The sequence below is a fragment of the Pithys albifrons genome, chromosome 25, assembly GCF_047495875.1.
Source record: "Pithys albifrons albifrons isolate INPA30051 chromosome 25, PitAlb_v1, whole genome shotgun sequence".
NCBI lineage: Eukaryota > Metazoa > Chordata > Aves > Passeriformes > Thamnophilidae > Pithys > Pithys albifrons.
Window position 1 is genome coordinate 226507 of NC_092482.1, and position 19322 is coordinate 245828.

At 41.8% G+C, this 19322-nt stretch overlaps 1 protein-coding gene across 5 annotated transcripts; it reads right to left on the minus strand.

The window, feature by feature from the left end:
• Positions 1 to 423: 423 nt before the first annotated feature.
• On the minus strand, positions 424 to 19170 carry NBR1 (NBR1 autophagy cargo receptor). 5 transcript variants are annotated; one of them, XM_071577628.1, is made up of 21 exons: positions 18990 to 19170; positions 16930 to 16992; positions 15633 to 15651; positions 15251 to 15273; positions 14227 to 14424; positions 13610 to 13681; positions 11947 to 12155; positions 10801 to 10965; positions 10122 to 10328; positions 9310 to 9469; positions 8522 to 8809; positions 7933 to 8085; positions 7395 to 7470; positions 6964 to 7077; positions 5991 to 6182; positions 5737 to 5871; positions 4889 to 5243; positions 4487 to 4584; positions 3852 to 3930; positions 2997 to 3102; positions 424 to 2641 (listed from the first exon to the last, which is right to left on the minus strand). In XM_071577628.1, the coding sequence occupies exons 1-21, from the start codon at positions 19146 to 19148 to the stop codon at positions 2465 to 2467; spliced, it is 3048 nt and encodes a 1015-aa protein (XP_071433729.1). In that variant the 5' UTR covers positions 19149 to 19170; the 3' UTR covers positions 424 to 2464. The 5 variants fall into 5 exon arrangements, with proteins under 5 accessions (XP_071433729.1, XP_071433730.1, XP_071433728.1 ...); XM_071577629.1 differs by having other exon boundaries at positions 424 to 2638; positions 13610 to 13684; XM_071577627.1 differs by having other exon boundaries at positions 13610 to 13684.
• Positions 19171 to 19322: the final 152 nt, after the last annotated feature.

Below are 19322 nucleotides of genomic sequence, written 5' to 3' on the forward strand. Positions count from 1 at the left end.
GCTGGCCAGGAACGGCCGGCCAGGAACGGCTGGCCAGGAACGGCTGGCCAGGAAGGCCTAACGGGCTGCCGGCCTGGCCGGAGCGGCGGGGCCGGGGCGCGGTCACGTTGGGGCGTTTTTTCCCCTGTGCAGCCGGAAGGTGCTTTCCCTGCCCAGCCACGGGCGGGGAGCTGAGGGCAGGACGGAGACGGGAGCTCTCCCAGGGGCCCCTTACGGCATGAGCAGTCTCGGGCGCGGGCCTGGCTCCTGCCCCGGCTGCCCCTCGTGCCCAACCCGGCGGTGGCCCAGGGCATGGGCTCGCGGCAGTTCTGGGGGGTCCTGGGCAGGGCAAGGGGCCGGGGCACCCACCACCCGCGCGGGGGGGAACAGGAGAAGGAACCCCACCCCAGCCACGGCCACCTGAAATAAGACACAGAGGCCACATCTGCTCTAGAGAATATATTATAAATTATACCATGCATCCATTAACAAAATATACAAAGCCAACAAAAATGTATCTATCTTAAGCCAGAGCATACAGCATCTAAACTCTAGTAAAAAGTAACCTAAAGAGAACAGCATCTCACACGTGACATTTCAATCTGCAAGGAAATGTTCCTCTTCAAACGTTTTAGTTTTGTTAATTTATAGAACACATTAACATTCCTATTACAAAGGTACACACAGAGAGAACACGGGTCCTGCTGGGCCTGATGGATCCAAGCAGATAAGCACACTCCTTCAAAGTGTCACCAGCTTCTGCATTGCATCCCTGTCCTTCTCATTCTAGAGTTGGCATTAGTCAAAATATACTCAAAAGAGCACACCTAAGTTAAGGTGGGGAAAGTTACAGAAGGATCTGTCACTGGTCCACAGCATACAGTTGTACTGGTGTACAGAGATGGGAAACACTGCAAAATAGGTCTACTGTATTTCAAAATAAGTGTATCTTCCTCAATCTATAAAAATAGGTTTAAAACAAAAGTGGTATGATACATTTGTTTTCTTGAACTATTTTAATGGTCTCTCTATGGATACTAAGTCTTTTAAAAAATTACTACTGATAATGTGGTCAGTCACAATACTGACACCAATTCAGCTACATTGTGACAAAACAGAACACTTTAGTTTGAAGCAGGGGTAATATAAAATATTTTAGGATCGATCATCTCTTACTGCAGCAAGGAAAAACATTTACTTGCAAGTTCGAACGTAGCCAACACCGTCACCCATGGAGGGACTGAACTATGAGGAATTATCTGTGGATACCCCACTGCATAGCAGTGTCTGGTGCTCATGTCTCGTGATTCTTCAGAATCAAATCTCTCTCAGCACATTTATAAGGGAATTCTTAGATTTCAGATTAAATATGGGCATCTCAAACAAAATCCTTACCAGAAAAACAAATCCTACAGATGGAAACACGGAAGCAGCTATAACCATCAGAGGAGACTATACACTTGAAAGTGCTTAAGTTAATGCATTTTTCAAACTCTGAAGTAAAGTTACCCAATCCCTCTCTCAAGCACTCTTCCCATTCCTGAAGATTACCAGAGTTTGTGCTCCAATTCGGGTCTGGGTTTCTACACATTCTTGAACTTTTCTGTGTTGTATTAACAGAGAAAGCATTTGCACTATATATACTGAAAAAAGACAAGGGTCATATTTTTATTTATAGAGTCTGTAAAGTTTCTTAGAAAGGCTTTTCCTACCCTTACACTCCATCTTTAACAAAATATTTTATGTAGGTTATACTTTTGTGTTAGAGATCTGTTTTGCACTAACATTACTAGAGCTGGTTCAATTGCTGGTGGTAAATTCACTGTCCTGCTTCATTCTGCTGCAACAAACAACAACTTCCCTGGTATTCGACATTTTAACTGCAGTTACACTTTTAGACTAGATTCAAGATGGCTTTTGTCTATGAGCAACTTCTTTTTCTTAGAATGATTTGTAAGGTTTAAATCTGTTACAGTACTACTGTGCATTGGAAAACCAGTTACTAAATCATTAGAAGAAACAACTTGCTAGTTGTGGGCACCTCTTGTAAATTCAGCAGGACTACATTTTACAATGGTATTTTACACTTGCTCCTATTCCAAAGCTACTTGAAAGTCAACAAAAATTTCCAGCAGCCTAAAAACAAATTACACACAGTAAAAGGGGAAGTTCTCATCTGGGTGCCAGTTTAGTTCTACAGGATTCCCTGGTAAAAGGAGTCAGTCTTGAATTTAGAGACTTAAGGACTAGTCATTTAACTATGAGGTTCAAATAACAATTGAAATTCTGGTGTCCAGTTCAAGAGATGCCATCACAAGGACTGTTTGACATTTCCTTGAGGAAAAAAAAGTCAAAACCTCAAAGAAAAGCCAAAATTTTAAGTCATACCTCCAAACAGAAAGCAGCTGAGGAGCAGCCTGCTACTGTTGTAGTTTTTAATGGGCGTTTACTCAATGAAGACAATTCCTCCCTCCACCAGGTAGGTTCAGCATCTACTGCTGTACCAGTCACTGTTACTGATCTGAAGTAATTCAGTTACCACTTGAACCATATTATTGTTGTGTTTCTTCAGCAGCCGCAGATTTAACTGCCTGTCACAGAATCCCATTTCACACAGACTGGACAGCAGGGTGGCAGTCTGCTCTTCTGTAGCTGCAGGCTGCTGGAAACAAAAGAGAGTAACATCAGCTAAAAAAGATAGTTTACTATACTGGAATACAATTGAGGCACAGAGGCCCTTTTAGTCCCAGCTAAGCTATTCATATTCCCTTTCACTGCTCACGTACAAAGGTGAGTTACTACTCTCACATCATGCTACAAGAGAAATGCTTCCATCCCTCATGGCATGGATTTCTCAATCCATGGGGAACAGAATACCTCAAAGGGATGCCATCCAGGTTAACATTTTACTCTTACATCAAGTCCTATATAGAATATTGATATATTTATAAAACATAGCTATAAATTGAAGGCTGTCACTCTATGAAACTCACACAGCATACAGGAAACACATTTACCTGCTCAATAATCGGTGGTCCAGCAAATAATGCTTTGTAGGCAGAAGCAGCAACTGACAAAGCTCCTTTGACAAGTTCTCCTGCAATGCTGCTTCCTTGAGGGTACCTGTGGAGAGGCTGGGTGTTACTTTAGGGTCAGTAAAGCCAAGCATTTGTTTCAGCAAAATGCAAGTATCTGCCTGTTGATGTGTCTACTGTTGGAGAGAACAGCCTCTGATCCACAGGAGGCAGTGCTGTTTGAAAACTGAGCTATGCAGGAAGCTCATTCCTTTTTTTCTTGATACCTGCTATTAAATTGGGCTTATGCTTTCCATAAACTCATCTTTTGTAGAGACTTAAGTACTCTCATCTAGAAGGAAACATCTATACATGAAAGCTGTGCACTGACACATCCATTCAGGCCAGAGTAACTTTCAGTTGTTTTCCATGAATTCTTAAGTCACTTAATATTCTGCTCAATGTTTTGCCTTGTTCCTTCAGTCTCAGTATCTTAAGACATGTAACTTTGTAGCTAACTTGCAAAATCACCATTTTAAGAAAACAGCTTTTCCAGAAAAAAAACCCAAACAAACACAAACAAAAAAAAACCCCTACAGAATTTCAGGACTCAGCTTGAACTCTTCATAAACTTTTGCTTGCCAATTCTGCATCCTTTAGATTTGTGTCTAAGTAGAAGCCAAGATCTTATGAAAATACAGCATTATGAAATACAGCATGTTTCCTTTAAGAAGAGAAGCCTTTCTTCAAAATAGTGACTATATGAAGTCTGTAAGTCAGTGCTTTTTCCTGGGTGCCTAATTTAGCAGTTTCCAGTTTCAAACAGTGTTTGTGAAGTCACAGCTTCAGCTTTGTTACCTTGGGTATTCGGAGAACTTCTGTTTACTAGGGAGAGATCCAGAAGATCCTACACCATGACTGTCTTCATCACTGCGTTCTGGAAAAGGAAGAAAAAAATGGCAGCATGTCCAGTTAAAGAGAAGCTGGAGGGATGCAACATATACATAAATGGAAAGGAGTGGGACTCAGTATAAAAGTAATACTCTAAGTTTAGTTATGCAGACACAAACTAGGTATGCAGGACTCTTGCTGCAGTCAAAGCATTTAGAAGAACTTCAGGACCATTTGGCTGATTAGTTGGTGGGTGTTTAACACAAGAGGAACTACTGTCTGAGCACTCAGTGACTGTAACAGCAGCTTAAACACACAGCTCATTAATTCCAGAGAAGGGTAATTTTCCACATGTCTGTAAGTACTTCTAAGTATCCTCCTACCGTTTCTAATGAATAGATGCTCTTAACTGATCCATAAAGCCAATTCTTTCTCTGTTTGCAACATCCATATAGCACAAGTTCAACATCCAGAGAAAAACTACAATCTATTGCTTAGCCTTTCTGCTCTCTTCAAGAATAATGAGACAACAAATTCAATATTGAGCATAAGGAATAGGTGACAGCAATAGGATGCACCCTTTATTAAGTACTTCTCAATACCTTCTCTTTGTATTTGATCATGAGAAGCAGAGGAGATATTCTCTGAAGCTGGTATGTTTGGTTCTTGGAAGATATGATCTGAAAGAGATCCAAGATTCCTGAAAATGCAAGGCAAAAAAATTACTTTTACTACTTTTATTCTACATGTACACACATAGATAAGTCAAGATCAATAGACAAAAAAAAAAACTTCACAAGGTCCCTTCTCTCCATGTCTTGCATTACCTAAATCAGTGAGTGCATGCACTATAAAAAGCTGCAGAATTTAAGGACATTCTCCCCAGTATATGACAAGAGTTTTGTTACAGCAGTTTCTGTTTGGATACTGAACATAAGCACAAGACCCTGCAGTTTCTACAGAAACACGAGCATGCCCATTTGATTCCTGTACCCAAAGCCTACCTTTGTGTATGGGGCAAGGTGTCAGCAGTCACTGGGGTTAACGGTACCGCAGCTGGTGTTAGCGAAGGTGACAAAATCCTGCGGGTCTGTGCCTGGCTTCCCCCTTCTGGCCTCTCTGCTCCTGTTTCAGCTTCTCCTGCCTTCTCCAAACTGGGCTGAGAAAGAGCCGAACTATACATGGACTCGCCTAAAGGCCGACTGGTGTCAAAGCACTCGGGGAGAATAATGATATAATCCTCTGACGAAGCAGAGGAGCCTTGACTCTGAACATCGTCTTTATCATCATCCTCCTCTTCATCACAATTGGCAGTACCATTACAAGGGCTCGTGCTCTCACCAGACCGTGGAAGGTCCCCTAAGATGAAAAAAGTGAAGTTTTAACCACTGGGGGAGGGTGTAGTGTGAAAGAGTAATAGATCTTAGCATTAAGCCTATGCAAATACACTGCTGATATTAATGCTTACAATAAAAAACAGGAATAAGAGCTATACAGGGAAAATTAAACTGTAGTTTTCAGCTCCTAAATTACACACATTACAAACAGCTCAGAAACAGTTAAAAGTACTGACTTCAAGCTACATGTACAAAATACAGAGGCACCAGTCATGCATAATATATGAGGACTTATTTGAATACTCAACTGGAAGATTTATGTCTCAATTTCACATTTTAAAAAGCAGCTGTTCAACTAGGTGCTTCTTCAGAGTACTGACACCAATTTTCTGATGAAATGATTCTCTTCATGTAATGAGGATCAATTTCCTAGAGCAGCCAGATCTTTTTACACTTGATTTTTTTCTGTAGTCCTTATTACAGCTTCATCCTAAATTCAAACCTATTTTACTTACCACAGTAATTTTCCATCATTGCCTCTGACTGATGAATCTTTGCTTCCTTTTTGGAACTGGCATTAGTATTTATCATAGGAGATTCTTCATTTATCATATTGCAACTGAAGGTGTCTTGCAGTGTTTGTAGAGAGTCTAACAAAACAATCAGGAAAAACAATTAAATGGTATCATCACCTGAGCTGAGCAATTTGTGTCCCATGTCTGACTGCAAACAAGTCAAACCAGGGAAGGCAGCTAATGACTGTACTTACTCTGAAGGGTTTTACTTTTTGGTGGGGGGGGCCTGTGGTCAGGTGCAGCATCCAGGGTCAGAGATCGAATTACAGTTTCACAGACAAACTGAGTCCCACTCATATCTTCTTCCCCTTCCTCCTGGTTCAACGCATGCTCAGCTTTCACCTTCACCATGGTGGAGTCCACAGGAAGGCAGGCTTCTGCCATTCCTTGGGAAAGGAAACAGAATAGATTTTACCACCACCACAAGAAAATGTAACTGTAAGATTTTTTTAGGCTACCCATGGTAATATTGACTCTCTGTGTTAATTCTTTTTAAAAATGGAAAGATTTTTTTAATTGAGTTCAAGTTGAATGTGAAAGTGATTGAGAAGCATGTGGGCCACACCTGGAGTGTTTTGAGTATAGCCTAGTCTATAAAGGGCAAATTGTTAATTCTCCCAGCAATTCTAGTGGCCAGACAAATTAAGAGAAGCATTTGAAGGGACTTTTTACAAGGGCATGCAGTAATAGGAAAACAGGGAATGGCTTTAGGCTGAAGGAGGGTACATTTAGATCAGACATTAGGCAGAAATTCTTGTGAGGGTGGGGAGGCCCTGGCACGGGTTGCCCAGAGAAGCTGTGGCTACCCCTTCTTTGGAAGTGTCCAAGGCCAGGTGGGACAGGTCTTGGAGTAACCTGGTCTAGTGGAAGATGTCCCTGCCCATGGCAGGGGGAATTGGAACTGGATGATCTTTAAGGTTCTTTCCGTAACCCAAACCATTCTGGTGATTCTCTGAGTTGTATTTCTGAATCTACATATATTATGATCCAAACTCTACAATCACAGGACTAGCATCAGGCTAAAGGTTTATGAGCCAAACAACGACTTGTTTTTCCAAAGAAGGGGAAGAGAGTAGTTAGAATTCCTTTTAGACATTAGGTCTGCCGACTGTACGGAAGTGGCAATATCCTCCCTTCGCCCCCAAGCTCCTCGGAACTACTGCTTACCAGGCACTAGCTTAAGTCCACTCCCCTCGTTCTCCTCCTCCTCTATCTGACCTAAGCCAGGTTTCTCCAGCAAGGGGCTGTCATGTGGCAAAGGGGACATGCATGGAGTCATGTCTGAAAAACACAGGGAACAAAGATAATTGGCGCTAAGACAGTAGGAGCCTCCAGAAGTTATTATTTTAAACAGTTACTCTTTTTAAGGGACATTTTTCCAAGACTGAAGAAACTCGGCTATTTTGCAAGATAATTTGGTGAAATAAACAACTAGCTTTGCATGGCACTGCCACTGGTTGGGTAAAGAAAGGGCAGCAGTCTTCAACATCTGCCATCTTATGGCGTCAGGGATATGAAGATGAAAAGAAGCCAATACTAAAAAACACAAAGGATAGCTGTCTGTGCTTGAGACAGCACACAGAATGAGAGAGCCTTACCAACAGGAGTATTGTGTGGCACTCGCTCCAATTCCTGCACAATATTAATGTCCAACAGCTCAAAGGACAGCAAATCCTGCAGGAAGAAACACCAGTTTTCATCAGCAAACCCTGAAATGGAATCGTGTCTGTACTTAGCAGCACAGGTCCAACTATGGTACAAAATAACATTTTGTTCCTAAGTACGACCTCAGAGGGCAGTTTTCCCACAACATACATCCATGTCATAGGATACAGTGCAAAACTCAAGAGCAGTGAGAGACAACACTAAGAACTCCCTTGACAAGGGACAGAGAAAGACCCAATGCCAACTCTTTTTTGAGAATCTTAACCTGTCCAGCACATGCCTTCCAAATAGTGACATTCCCTGACACCAATTAGAACACAACACCTCTGCTATGTAAAATGCAATGCACTCTTGCTGAAAACAGAGTGGCCATTTTAGAGGTCAGAAGCTTTATTCTTATGGATGTCTACATACCTAGATATCAAACCCAAAGTGGTTTGCTTTATCTCTACCTGAATTTTAGCACTTTACCTGTGCAGTGAGGAGGTCAACAGATGGAATATAAAATTCTCTCTCACTTGGCAGATTTTTGATCTTTAAAGGAATACTTGGCAAAGATATTTCAGCCTGCTCTGTGATTTCACCCACAAACTGAGCACCTGCTTCTGGTTTTAAGGATGCAACCTGCAAAAACAAACAAACGAAAAAACCCAGTGTCCCAGAAGCCCCTTAGACAGACAGTAAATAAAACATTAGATGAAATATAAAGCCTGAATTTTGTGCAAGCACACAAGTGACTTGAAAGAGATTTAAAATAATTCATTTTAGAGCCAAAAGGCCAAGACCTAACAAAGAGAAATTCTGTAGTGTTACAGTTCAAGCAAAGAACAAGACAAATAGCTGCAACAGACTGATAACTAATCTCATGCCTGTCAAAAAGAATGACCATTTTAGAACTTATAAAAGCAATATATGTTGCATTTCTTTCCTATTAAAAATAAAATCTAGAAGCAAACAACTAAAAGAATCCCCTCAAATAGTCACGCTATGCCAGACAATACACAGTGCTCCCTCTCCTAAGCCATTCAGTAGTGCCTCAAATACCAGGTGAGTGACTTGCCTGTTTGATGCTGGGAGCTTTACTCTTCTGACAGGAGCCAGAACCCTTCCAATCACTTTCTAGATAGTCAGCAGCTGGAGAGGGATCCACAACAATACTGCACCAGATCCTTGGCCCAAACTGTTCCCCTCTGTGTGACAGTCTCCAGTAAGAAGTATAAGTTCCTTCTATATTAGGAGCTACAAACTCAACTGAAACAGTTCCTATTTGTCCCGATGGAAGGGATGGCACTAACACATCCTTCTTCTCAGAAGATGCCAGGGTCAGATTTCCCCACATAAGTTTCAGCTGAAATATACAACAGAAAAATCCAAAAGTTAACTTGACAAACTTCTCTGCAAAATGTGGGCAGTAAGAAGCAGAATTCCTTCTGCTGAAAGGCCTTGCAGATACCAGGCATGGAGAAGACTGGCTGCTAGTAAACACCCTCACATTAGTCACTATCATCACACAGAAGATAACCCCATCTTTCAACATGAATGTAGCTACTCACAGAACAAAGGTTTCTGGAGGCCAGAAAAGCAACAGTTGTATACAGGGTCAAACTGTACCATGGTAACATGGGGGACATATTATTAATGGGAAACCTGTTCAGTGATGGTAGTCTCAATTACTTTCCTCCTACAGCTGGCACCTCTAAAGAGTACCTAGACAGCTCATTGCCCCAGAATTACCAGCTTGTGAATTAACAGGCCAAAGGAAATCCTAAATGGTTCCTCAGAGAATTCACATGCAAATATCTTCCAGAACTATTTTAGTGTGCAAAGGTAATAGCAAAAGCAAGCTACCTTTGTGTCTGAGGTCCATTCCACATTGCCAGTATTCTTCATTCGCCAGTGTTTGATAAACTTTGTTCCTGGTTGCAAGCGAGTACCATCAGGCAAATTCTCATCCACAAATACCGCACTTAGTGTTGGAACAATTGCTTGGAAGGGTTGATTAGGACTCCTGAGATTGGGGAGAGATAAAAACCAAAGAAAATACACTGAAACTGAAGAAGTTCAGCTACCAATTAATGTTAATTTGACTTTTAAATTCCCTAGATGGAAAGGATGAATTAAAGAAACTAAAATGATACAAGTTTTACACTGTATATACATGCACCCAAAGTGAATGGGAAATGCAAAGTGATTGCCTGCAAAGGCTGCTATCCAATGAACTTCAGCCTAAGAGCACACACACCCCCATCAAAAAAAAAGCACTGAACATAAGTACACAGAATGTATTTGACTTTATACAGACACACTTAACAAAGCAGGAAGACACAGACTTTCTAAAAACTGGCAGCAATGTTCATTTATTCTGTACATGCACGCACGTGTATATAATCCTATGCACTCTCCTTCCTCCTTAATCTATATAAATCAGTAACTTTCTGGTAATCAGTCACTTTTTTCCCTTCTCCTGGGAGAGTTCCTCCCACTTAAAAACCCGTCACCTTGCAAACCACATTCTGACAAAATTCTGACATGGTCCAAAGATAAATCATACTTTAAATGAGCAAGTTCATAACCCTCCTTCCTCCTTCACTTTAACTTGGTCTCATCCCAGCAGGTCAGACAGCAAAACTACCAGAAGCTCAGTTAAGAACATCTCTTACAGGAAGGTGTTAGGTTGGAGACTCTCAGATTTCAGAGTAGGTGAGCTGCTTGTTTCCAATACATGGACAGAATTCCACATATGAATTTTCCTGTGCAATTTTAGCTGCTTTTTCAGCTCTCGAACCTCTGCTTTTCTCTGTTTCTTTTCTGCTCGTAATCTTTGTTTCTCTGCCTTCAGAAATCTTTTGTCCATCTGTTTCTGGAGTCTACAGAAAAAAATAAGACACTTTAATAAATTAAATGGATCAGAATTTCACAGCACAGTCTTAGTGTCATGGGATCACTTTGGGAAATGTCTCAGGCTTCTAGACTGGATACCAAATAATTTTAAAAGAACATCCTCATAGTTGCTCATGGAACTATTTTGAATGGTCTCAGTGAAAGAGCAAATAAAGGCAAATACAGAGAGTTCAAGGAAAAAGTAAGCTCTTGATGTTTGCTATCCATCTATGACACAAAAATCTGTATTTTCTACTTTATTATTAAAAACATTAACATTTGTGACTTAGGCCCTCTGCAAGTATGGAGCTATTTTGAGCTACACACAATTAAGTTTTGAGTACCACTTCCATTTCTTGCTATCTCTAAAATAAAAGTTGAAAATCAACCCCAATACTGGTGTTTCCACCTGCTATCAGAACAATCCTGTCAGGTACCAGCAGGTGTTTTATTTTTTACCTCACTTGCTCCAGAGTCACAGGCAGGTGCGACGGGAGCTCTGCAGGGCTGCAATTCTCAGCCGTGCAGAGGACAGGTCTGCGCAGCTTTAACAGGACATGGTTTGGATCATGTGCGTATGTTCCTGCTTCACACTCTTCACAGATATTGTAGGCTGGACAAAGGCTGCAAAGCAGAAGAGACAGAAGGCTACCAAGAGGTAAAGAATTTCTGCAGAGAAACAACTCTGTATCACACTTCCACTGTAGGCAGTGCCCAAGTGACAGCAGCTCCTTGTCTGACTTATACATCAATATTTGGAGCCATCTGGAATACCGAGATGATTCCCTCTCTTCTTGGCAAAACTGCAACAGTTTCCCACTTCCTTCTTGAACACGCGTTCTAAAAAACTGATGCTTCCTTTAGCATAAGTGACTAAAATTGTTGCTCATTTTACTGAAATCCAGTGCCAGCACCATACTTATGAAAATACAAAGGCTATGTCAACAAGTACTCAGGGATGCCAAGCAGATGCTCCTACAGGAACAGGACTGAAAAAAAACAGATCCTCATCTCCTGCCAGCATGGAAAAAAAAAAAACAACACATCTAAAGAAAAACCCTCTTAGCATTTCATCCACTGCTTCTGCCTAGTCCCAGAATGCTTACCATTACAGCAGTTGCCTCATTCAAATAAAACCTTCACTTTTAACACCGCACTTAAAACAATTCACCAAAACCTACTTCATATTATTAAACTGACAAGTGAGTTCATTAAAAAGGCATGACCTGCCTTAATTTCATTGACTCTCAGAGCCAGACAGAGCACTATTATAGACTGGTGGTTTTAAATTTTGCTTTTTAGTTGAGTTAACCACACAAAACATTTTCCTTTATAACTGCTGCATCTCACATGCAAATACAAATGTTATAGAGTTCTCTCACTTTAACAATCACCTTCTCTCAAAATCGTATTAATTTTGTTTTTATGCAGATAAAGTCTAGTCACTACAGGAGACATTGGTAAGACACATAGTAGACATTCTGAAATGTACAGCAGGCTGCAGATTAGAGATCTAGAAGTCTGTGACCCCAAGACAGTTTCTCAGACTCACTCGCAGGCCCTACACGACGAGTTTCCCCACACTCAGCTCCCACTGCCCTGTACCTGCACTGGTAGCGAATGCCGACGATGCGGGCCTGGCAGTTGCAGCAGGAGATCAGCCAGTCACACTGGCCATCAGGGCTCTCCAAAGGGGAAGGTGCTGCTGCAACTGAGCCCTCACAGAAGTCTGGAGGCTGATTACAATGAACAAGCTTCTCATACAGCTTCTGCTCCAGCTTCTCAACAGTCTCCTTAACTACTTGTTCCCTGAACTGGAAAGAAATTGAAGTAGTCATGGATGAGATCCACCTATGCAGTTTGAAAAGCTGGTTTACATCATCCCAAGTTTCCCAATCCATCACTGAGTAGTTCAGAATCCACTTGCCACGCTCCCAGCACATTCTACAGAGAATTAAACAAGTATCCCATTCCTCAAAAAGGATTTTTATTTTTAAAAGCTCTGGGCTGTTTTTTTCTAAAAGCCAAGTTAGAAGTCACATACTTGTGCTTACAATATTAAGGGTCTTCTTCCATAACCTTGCACAAAGGGAAGGAAACTCATCTCCAAAACAATTATCACAACTCTCAAACCCCTCTGGAGTCTCTACCATTAAATTCTTATTTGTCCACCAGGGATGTTTTAAATATAACCACGAACTTCCCCTGTCTTTAGTTTGTATAAAAAGGTGACAAAGGAAGAGACTCTAGAAGAAAAAAGCTTAAAGATAAATGCATACTACTGTACACTAAACCTTTTAGTTTCAAAAACTCACTAGCTAATGAATTCTTAGTGATGGTATCACACTTGTTTCTCAGTCATGTTTATCAGCTGTTCAAAACAAGTTAACAACCACATCTTAACCTGTAGCTTATTATCAATGGCTTCCTGAAAGTATTTTCTCAAAGTGAACAATCAAAGAAAAGCAAAGTCATTGAATGCTCTGCTTTTAATTGCAGGAAACCTTAAGTATTGGCCTGCTGAAATTGGGCAACCGAGTCTACAACAGTAACACTATTCTATGCTCTCCCATGATGAGTGGCCTGGCATTCCTACAGTTGCCAGGATTCTATCACAGGAGCTACTCAAAACTACACTCAAACTAATCAAATGCATAAACCTGTGGCGGTCTGTAGTGAGAGGCTTAATCCGATTGCCAGCAAATACTACTTTATTAACAACTAAATAAACTACATGCAGAGGCCTAAAAGACTCCAGAAGCCTCAGGGGCTCAGGCAGGCCAAGCTCCCAAGCCACAAGCAACCCACAACAGGCAGCAGCAACAACAGCAACCCCTTAACAGAAGGCTTAACTCTATAGTCTTTTCCTCTGTCCACGCACACACGTATCACTTTTCATTGGCTAAGCCTTTGTTCATGCGACCTGACTCTCTAGTCCTGACAGGTGGCTGATATCTCTCTCTGTGCCGGCAGCTCTCAAGCTTTGCTGGCAATTCTCAAAACACATCTTGTTATTTTCTGCAGGTGTTCTTCTTCCTCTCTGTTTTCTCATGCCATAATTAAATGCACACAAGGCCAAGGCTGCCCACAGCCCAGGCTTCATCCCCATAAACCAAACAATGCACTTTTCAGAAGGGGCATGGATCAAACTGTGCTGACAGCAAATGCATTCAGATGTCTAGAGTTAAGCATCACAAGGATCTTTGCCACCCACAACTTCTTAAACATTTCTTTAAGAATACTAATACTTGCAAGACAATACACTTACTGTTTCCAAGTAGCTCGTAAACCATTCTGGAGGATTTTCACTTTTTTTTTCTGTTCGAGTCTCATTTAACTTCTGCTGGCAGGAAAAAAAAAGGCAACACAAAACAAAGTATGCAAAGTTGAAAAAAAACCCACCCTCAACACAGCAAGTTACTCACTGAAATAGGTCTCAAGAGTCTTCATAGAGAACTATTTACAGTTCTCCAGAAAACAGAGCACTGTGTTGGAGAAGCAACACAAGCTAACCACTGACATTTTCTTGAAAGATTTCTGCTTCATTAGCATTTGAGTGTGATTACACACCAAAGCCAAAGTAGTCAAGTCAACCAGAAGTTATCAGATGGCAACGAGGGCTTCAGGAGACCAATTGCTTTGTTTATCAAAATACTTCAGAATGATCAACATGGAAGCACCTGTATTTCTACAGGCAGCATCAACATATTCTCTTGAAGACTGAAACTATTTGGTGAGCTTCAATGGGTGCTGGTAGCTGAGAACAGAGACCAACCTCTGGACTCAGTTTTGATGTGTGGGTAAAGAGGAAAAGCAGTCTATAAAGTGAATTACACTTTCTAATTCTTTGTTTTAAGGAGTATGTAACACAGCTCTGGCTCCTACCTGAATGGTCAGCTGCTTGTCATTTTTAAATTCTTCCTCTAATCCCTGAGTTAGCATGGAATAGTGTGAAAGAGGTTTCTTCTCATCTTTCAGAAGCACCAGCTTTTCTGTAACAGCTTTTTCATGTAGTTGCAAAGCACAAGAAGAGGTTTTTTCATAGGCATTCATCTGAAGTTGATTTCCTTGTTTAACTGCAATCTAAATAAACACACACACACCACATTTTCCACTTGCAATCAGCATACAAAATTTGTAAAAATACAGCACTACACTACATTGGAGAGGACAGGGAAAGGGTGGAGAAAAACTAACAGACACAAAAAGAAAAACTGAGAGAGATGCCAAGATAGAGTCAGCTGATGTTTTACTTCTTAAAGGTTACCAATATGCTTATTAGAAAGTTTAGCATAAGCCAAAGGATAACCATGCAGATATCCTACAGGAATTTGTCAACCTACAACAAAGTGTTCACATGAGCCAGTAAGTAACAAATTCTGTCCAGGAATTTATGATTATTTTGAAATTATCAGATTTAAAATTCAAACCATGAGGAAAAAGTTCTGAACGGATTAATAATGTACAACTGAAATGTAAAGGAATACCATTTTATTTTGTATGTAAAATTAACTGCTTATAAAATAACTAAGCACTGACACTAATAGAAGTTTTAATGTTATGCTCTGGCAGTAGAGTCCACGTATCAAGATTTTTGAAGGGATCCACTAGAGCCCAGTATCTCCAAACATGGGACTGCTGTTGAAGTCTTTGATAAAGTCAGTCATTTAACCAACCAATTGCTGTTTAGAGTCCTGAATCACAACTGCCTATTCAACTAATTTATACAAATCAAGACAAGCCAGCACAGTTAACAAAAAAAAGTAATACGATATTCAAACTGTCGTCCAAAGCTGGAAAATGGAGCTGTTCTGATTTCCATGCACCACATAATGCTGTTTTCTTCTCAGCTGCACTAATTTCCACTGGAGAACAATGGACATATTAACAAAAAGTCAGAGAGCTTTACCTTCAGAGCCTCTTCATATTCCTCTAAAGAAAAAGAGAAAGAAACATGAATTTTCTCCATCTCAAACCACAGATGCAAGTTTAGCACAGGGTATTTAGGGAGCCTGACACCACAAGGGGTCTCCCCTACCTTCTGCAAATTCTTTTACAACATTGTTACTGAAAGAAAAATTGTATATACAGCAACAAGCACACAACTCAACATTCCATTAATTTAGTCAATTCCAATTTGTTCCGACAAAAACTCCTTCCTTTGGGAAGAATGTCCAGTGATATATAAAACACAAAAATCAAAAAGCAAGCATTCACAGCTGCTTCTCCAAAAACATAAACAACAGTTGGGGTCTGTTTCTTGATTTCACTTCAGTAAAGCAACAGCTCACCTTTGCTGTTCACAGAGACCTGCAAAGAGAAATAACAGCCAGTGAGGGACAGGGACAGGCTTTTGCAATTCTCTTAAAACTAACACACTTCCAGAATAAATGTACTTTTATTTAGAGATCCCAAAGCACCACTGCTTCAGAGATTTGCCACTGCTGCCACATTTAATCATTACTCAGAACTGTGGTGTGCACAGGAAGCAGGTCCCTGCACTGCTGCCCCCAGACCGAGCTCTCCTCAAAGCTGGGGCCAAACTGCTGACCTCACCACACAAGGACAGAGCTTGGCCCCAGCTGCTTCAAATGCCCAACAAGAGACCAGTTAAGCGTTTCACAAGCTCATCTTCTACAGATACTTGTGTGTTAATTCTGCACACGGAAGTTACTAATACAAGAAGCTCTTTACTCCCTACAGTATTGCCTGATTCTGAACAAGGTTTGGTCAGTCTGATCACTTTCAAAAGGAGCTTTCACAGATGCATCTTTATATTTATGTAAGATACAGCTGGAAATAAAGGGGAGCCTCTTTCCCTGAAAAGTTGTTGGAAGCATCTTGACATTTCCCCTTAGCAGGGGGAATTAAAACATAACGACAGGGACTCCATCTCTGCACTTTAGTAAAGCTGTAATCCAAGCAGTGGAACACAGGGTTTGCAAAAGGTCCATTCTGGCTGAGAGTTATATTACTCTCTTCTGAATCTCTAGATAAAGAGAAAGAACATGAGAGGGTGAGGCTATGCCAAGCAGGAAGTTACTCAACAAGGACAACCAGAAGTAACCAATTTGTTTTCTGAGTCACTAATCTGCTTGGAGATTACAGCAACTGCATAAAGCAAGCAGAGGATTTGAGTACACCAGATCACAGAAGCAAACATATGCTAATGACAGGGGACCTACATTTTCTAGAGGAAGGAGTGTAGATTGAAGAAACAGGGCTTTACTATGGCTGTAAACACCAGGAGTTACAACCACCTTATTGGCATAAAAAGAAAAATCAAGCTCCTCAACAGAAATATTCCTCCTTCAGAGCACACAGAACCACTGGCTGTTTCACTGGCAGGGGGGTGGGAGGAAAGGCAGTAACTTCTCAAAGAGTATTTTAAAATATGTGTGCTGCATTAAAAGTGAAAGCACACGACTAACAGCTATTTTATTATTAAGGGACAAATGACCCCTCACCCTCTGATCTGCATAAAAGATGCTCCTGAAGGACCCACTACAAATTATCATGAGGCAGGAAGGTTCCCAAGAGTCATTTTTCAGTTGACCTGTTGGGAGGGTGGGGTGGTAGATATTTTACCTCATCATTATCCTCATCAATGTATTTGATCTGAATGTTGTCCAGGTCAAATGAAACTTTAACCTGTAATGAAATAAAGAACACAAAACCACAGTGAGACAGGACCACAGATGTTCTCAGCTAAACACGACTATTAATTGGGAATAATATTATAACCCTTCCACTGCTCCCTTCGGTTTCCCAGCTGAAGCAAACACAGTTTTACACAATCCATTCCTCTGAAGTTGAGCCACTCCCCCAGGTGCTTTGCCTCTAACCATTACTAACCTGCCCTAATGAAAAGAGCAAATTTGTGTCTTTCATGTTGTACCTTCCCTAGTTAATCTTTACTCCAAAACAAATAATAATAACCCTCCCATTCTAAGAGAACAAGCTTGGGGTTAATAAACTCAATCTTGGTAAGCACCTCAAAATAGGAAAGCCAACAATCCCCCAACACAACCTTTTACATTGAAAAGCACCTGAAACTGCTCACACAGCTGATCAGAATTTAGAGAATGAAGCTGAGCAGCCATTTTACATTAATGGGGCAGAATGAACAGCATCAAATGAACCATAAATGAAGGTGGTTGTTACTGTATGTAGAGTAACAGTCTCCAGGGCTTCTGTACAGTTTTGTACAGAGCACATGGACACAGCCACACACGTTCTGCAATGAACTTGGTACAGGCAGGTTCTTCCAGCAACACATCCCAGATTTTGGGACTGCTGTGAGTGAACCAGCTCAGCTTATTGTGAAGAAACTGTGGTCTGTACCTACAATGTCTCCCCTAGAACTCAAGCTGGAACGAGAGATCAGGTGATCCTTTATAAACACGGGACACTGTTAATAAAACATTAAAACAGGAAGGAGTTTAACTGATACTCCCTTAAAAGAGTAATTCACACAGCAGAGACAACCCATGGTGTTAGTTAGGGAAACATTTTTTGTAATAGAACACCACACCTTGAACAAACACACCCTGGCCCTCAGACTGTCTAAGATTAAGGGCAACAAGGTGCTTACACAGTAATCTGCTTCCAGCTTTGATGCAAGCAGGATTCTAACCAGCTCAGACATTCCTGAAGGGTAGACTTGCCACTAAGTATTTTAAGACTGAACCAATGCCTCTTCCAAAGGACTGAAGTACAACAAGTGAAGATGCTACAGTTCAAACTTTGAACTTCAGTAACACACAATGCAAGAACCTCCCGCACGTACACTGGAAAAATGATAGCTGGAAGAAGAGCTGAAAGATAAAAAACACATAGCAACCAGATCTCTTAAGATGCAACTTTAAAGGTAAGCTAAAAAACCAGAACAGTTGGTATGGAATGAATGATAGTTACAAAAAAACCCCCCACATTTGCTTCACCATAGCCAAGGGAATCCTAATGACACAACTGTAGCCTCAGCCAAGAATTTTCACTAAATAACCGTGGAAACAATCATCCAAGCAAAAACTTGACTATAACAAGAGGACAACATACAAACCTTCACAAAAAACTGCCAACACACGCCTGGCCCAGTCAGACACTATACTGTCCAAACCAGCACACACAAAGCTCCAAGAAGCAAGGGGCCAAAAATGTCTTAGTGATTCAGTACCCCAGAGATCGTGGACAAATCTTCAGAAAAGCAGCACGTGTCTTACTTCACTGTAACTACTTCTATGAATAAAAGAACAGATGATAAGAGGAACAGAGTGTACTTCACAGAGGGCTACAGGACCCAAACCAACTGTTCATATCTGTGGAAAAGGCTACGAACACAGCTAATGCCACCTGCTCGCACAGAACAAGAGACCCATAAGAATCCTGTTCCAAAACCGGTTTTTCACATCACTCTACGCACATGGTAGGGGTAAAAGATACTGTTAATACCAAAAGAAAACCCGAGAGCGCAGCACTATAAACCACCAATCCTAGCAGCCTAGGAAACGGGGGACACGGCTTCGGAAAGCGCCGGAGCAGCCGCGGGGCCGCCACAGACCCGCCGGCAAGGTTGGCACCCCACCGAGGCGGCTTCCCGCGGCTGCACCACCCTCCCACGCCGCCCCTCGCAGCCAGGCTGCGCTCACCATGGCCTCCACATCGGCCCACGTCGTGTGCTCCGGATCCGACACAAGGAAGCTGCGGGTGTCGCCGCAGTAGGCGACGCGCAGGGTCACGGGCGGCTCCATCGGGCGCTCCCGCGGGCCCGGGGGCAGCGCCGGCCGCGGCCCCGACCAGTCCAACATGGCGGCCGGAGGGCGGCCAGTTGCGCGCCCTCCACGCGACGCTATTGGTTGTCTCGCCTGCCGCTCATCCTGTCCACCAATCCGATTGGGGGAGGCGGGGCCGGGCGCAGGAGAACCACAACAATAAACACAGCCGGGCGCGCGCGCAGCGCGCGGCAGCCACGCACATCCGCG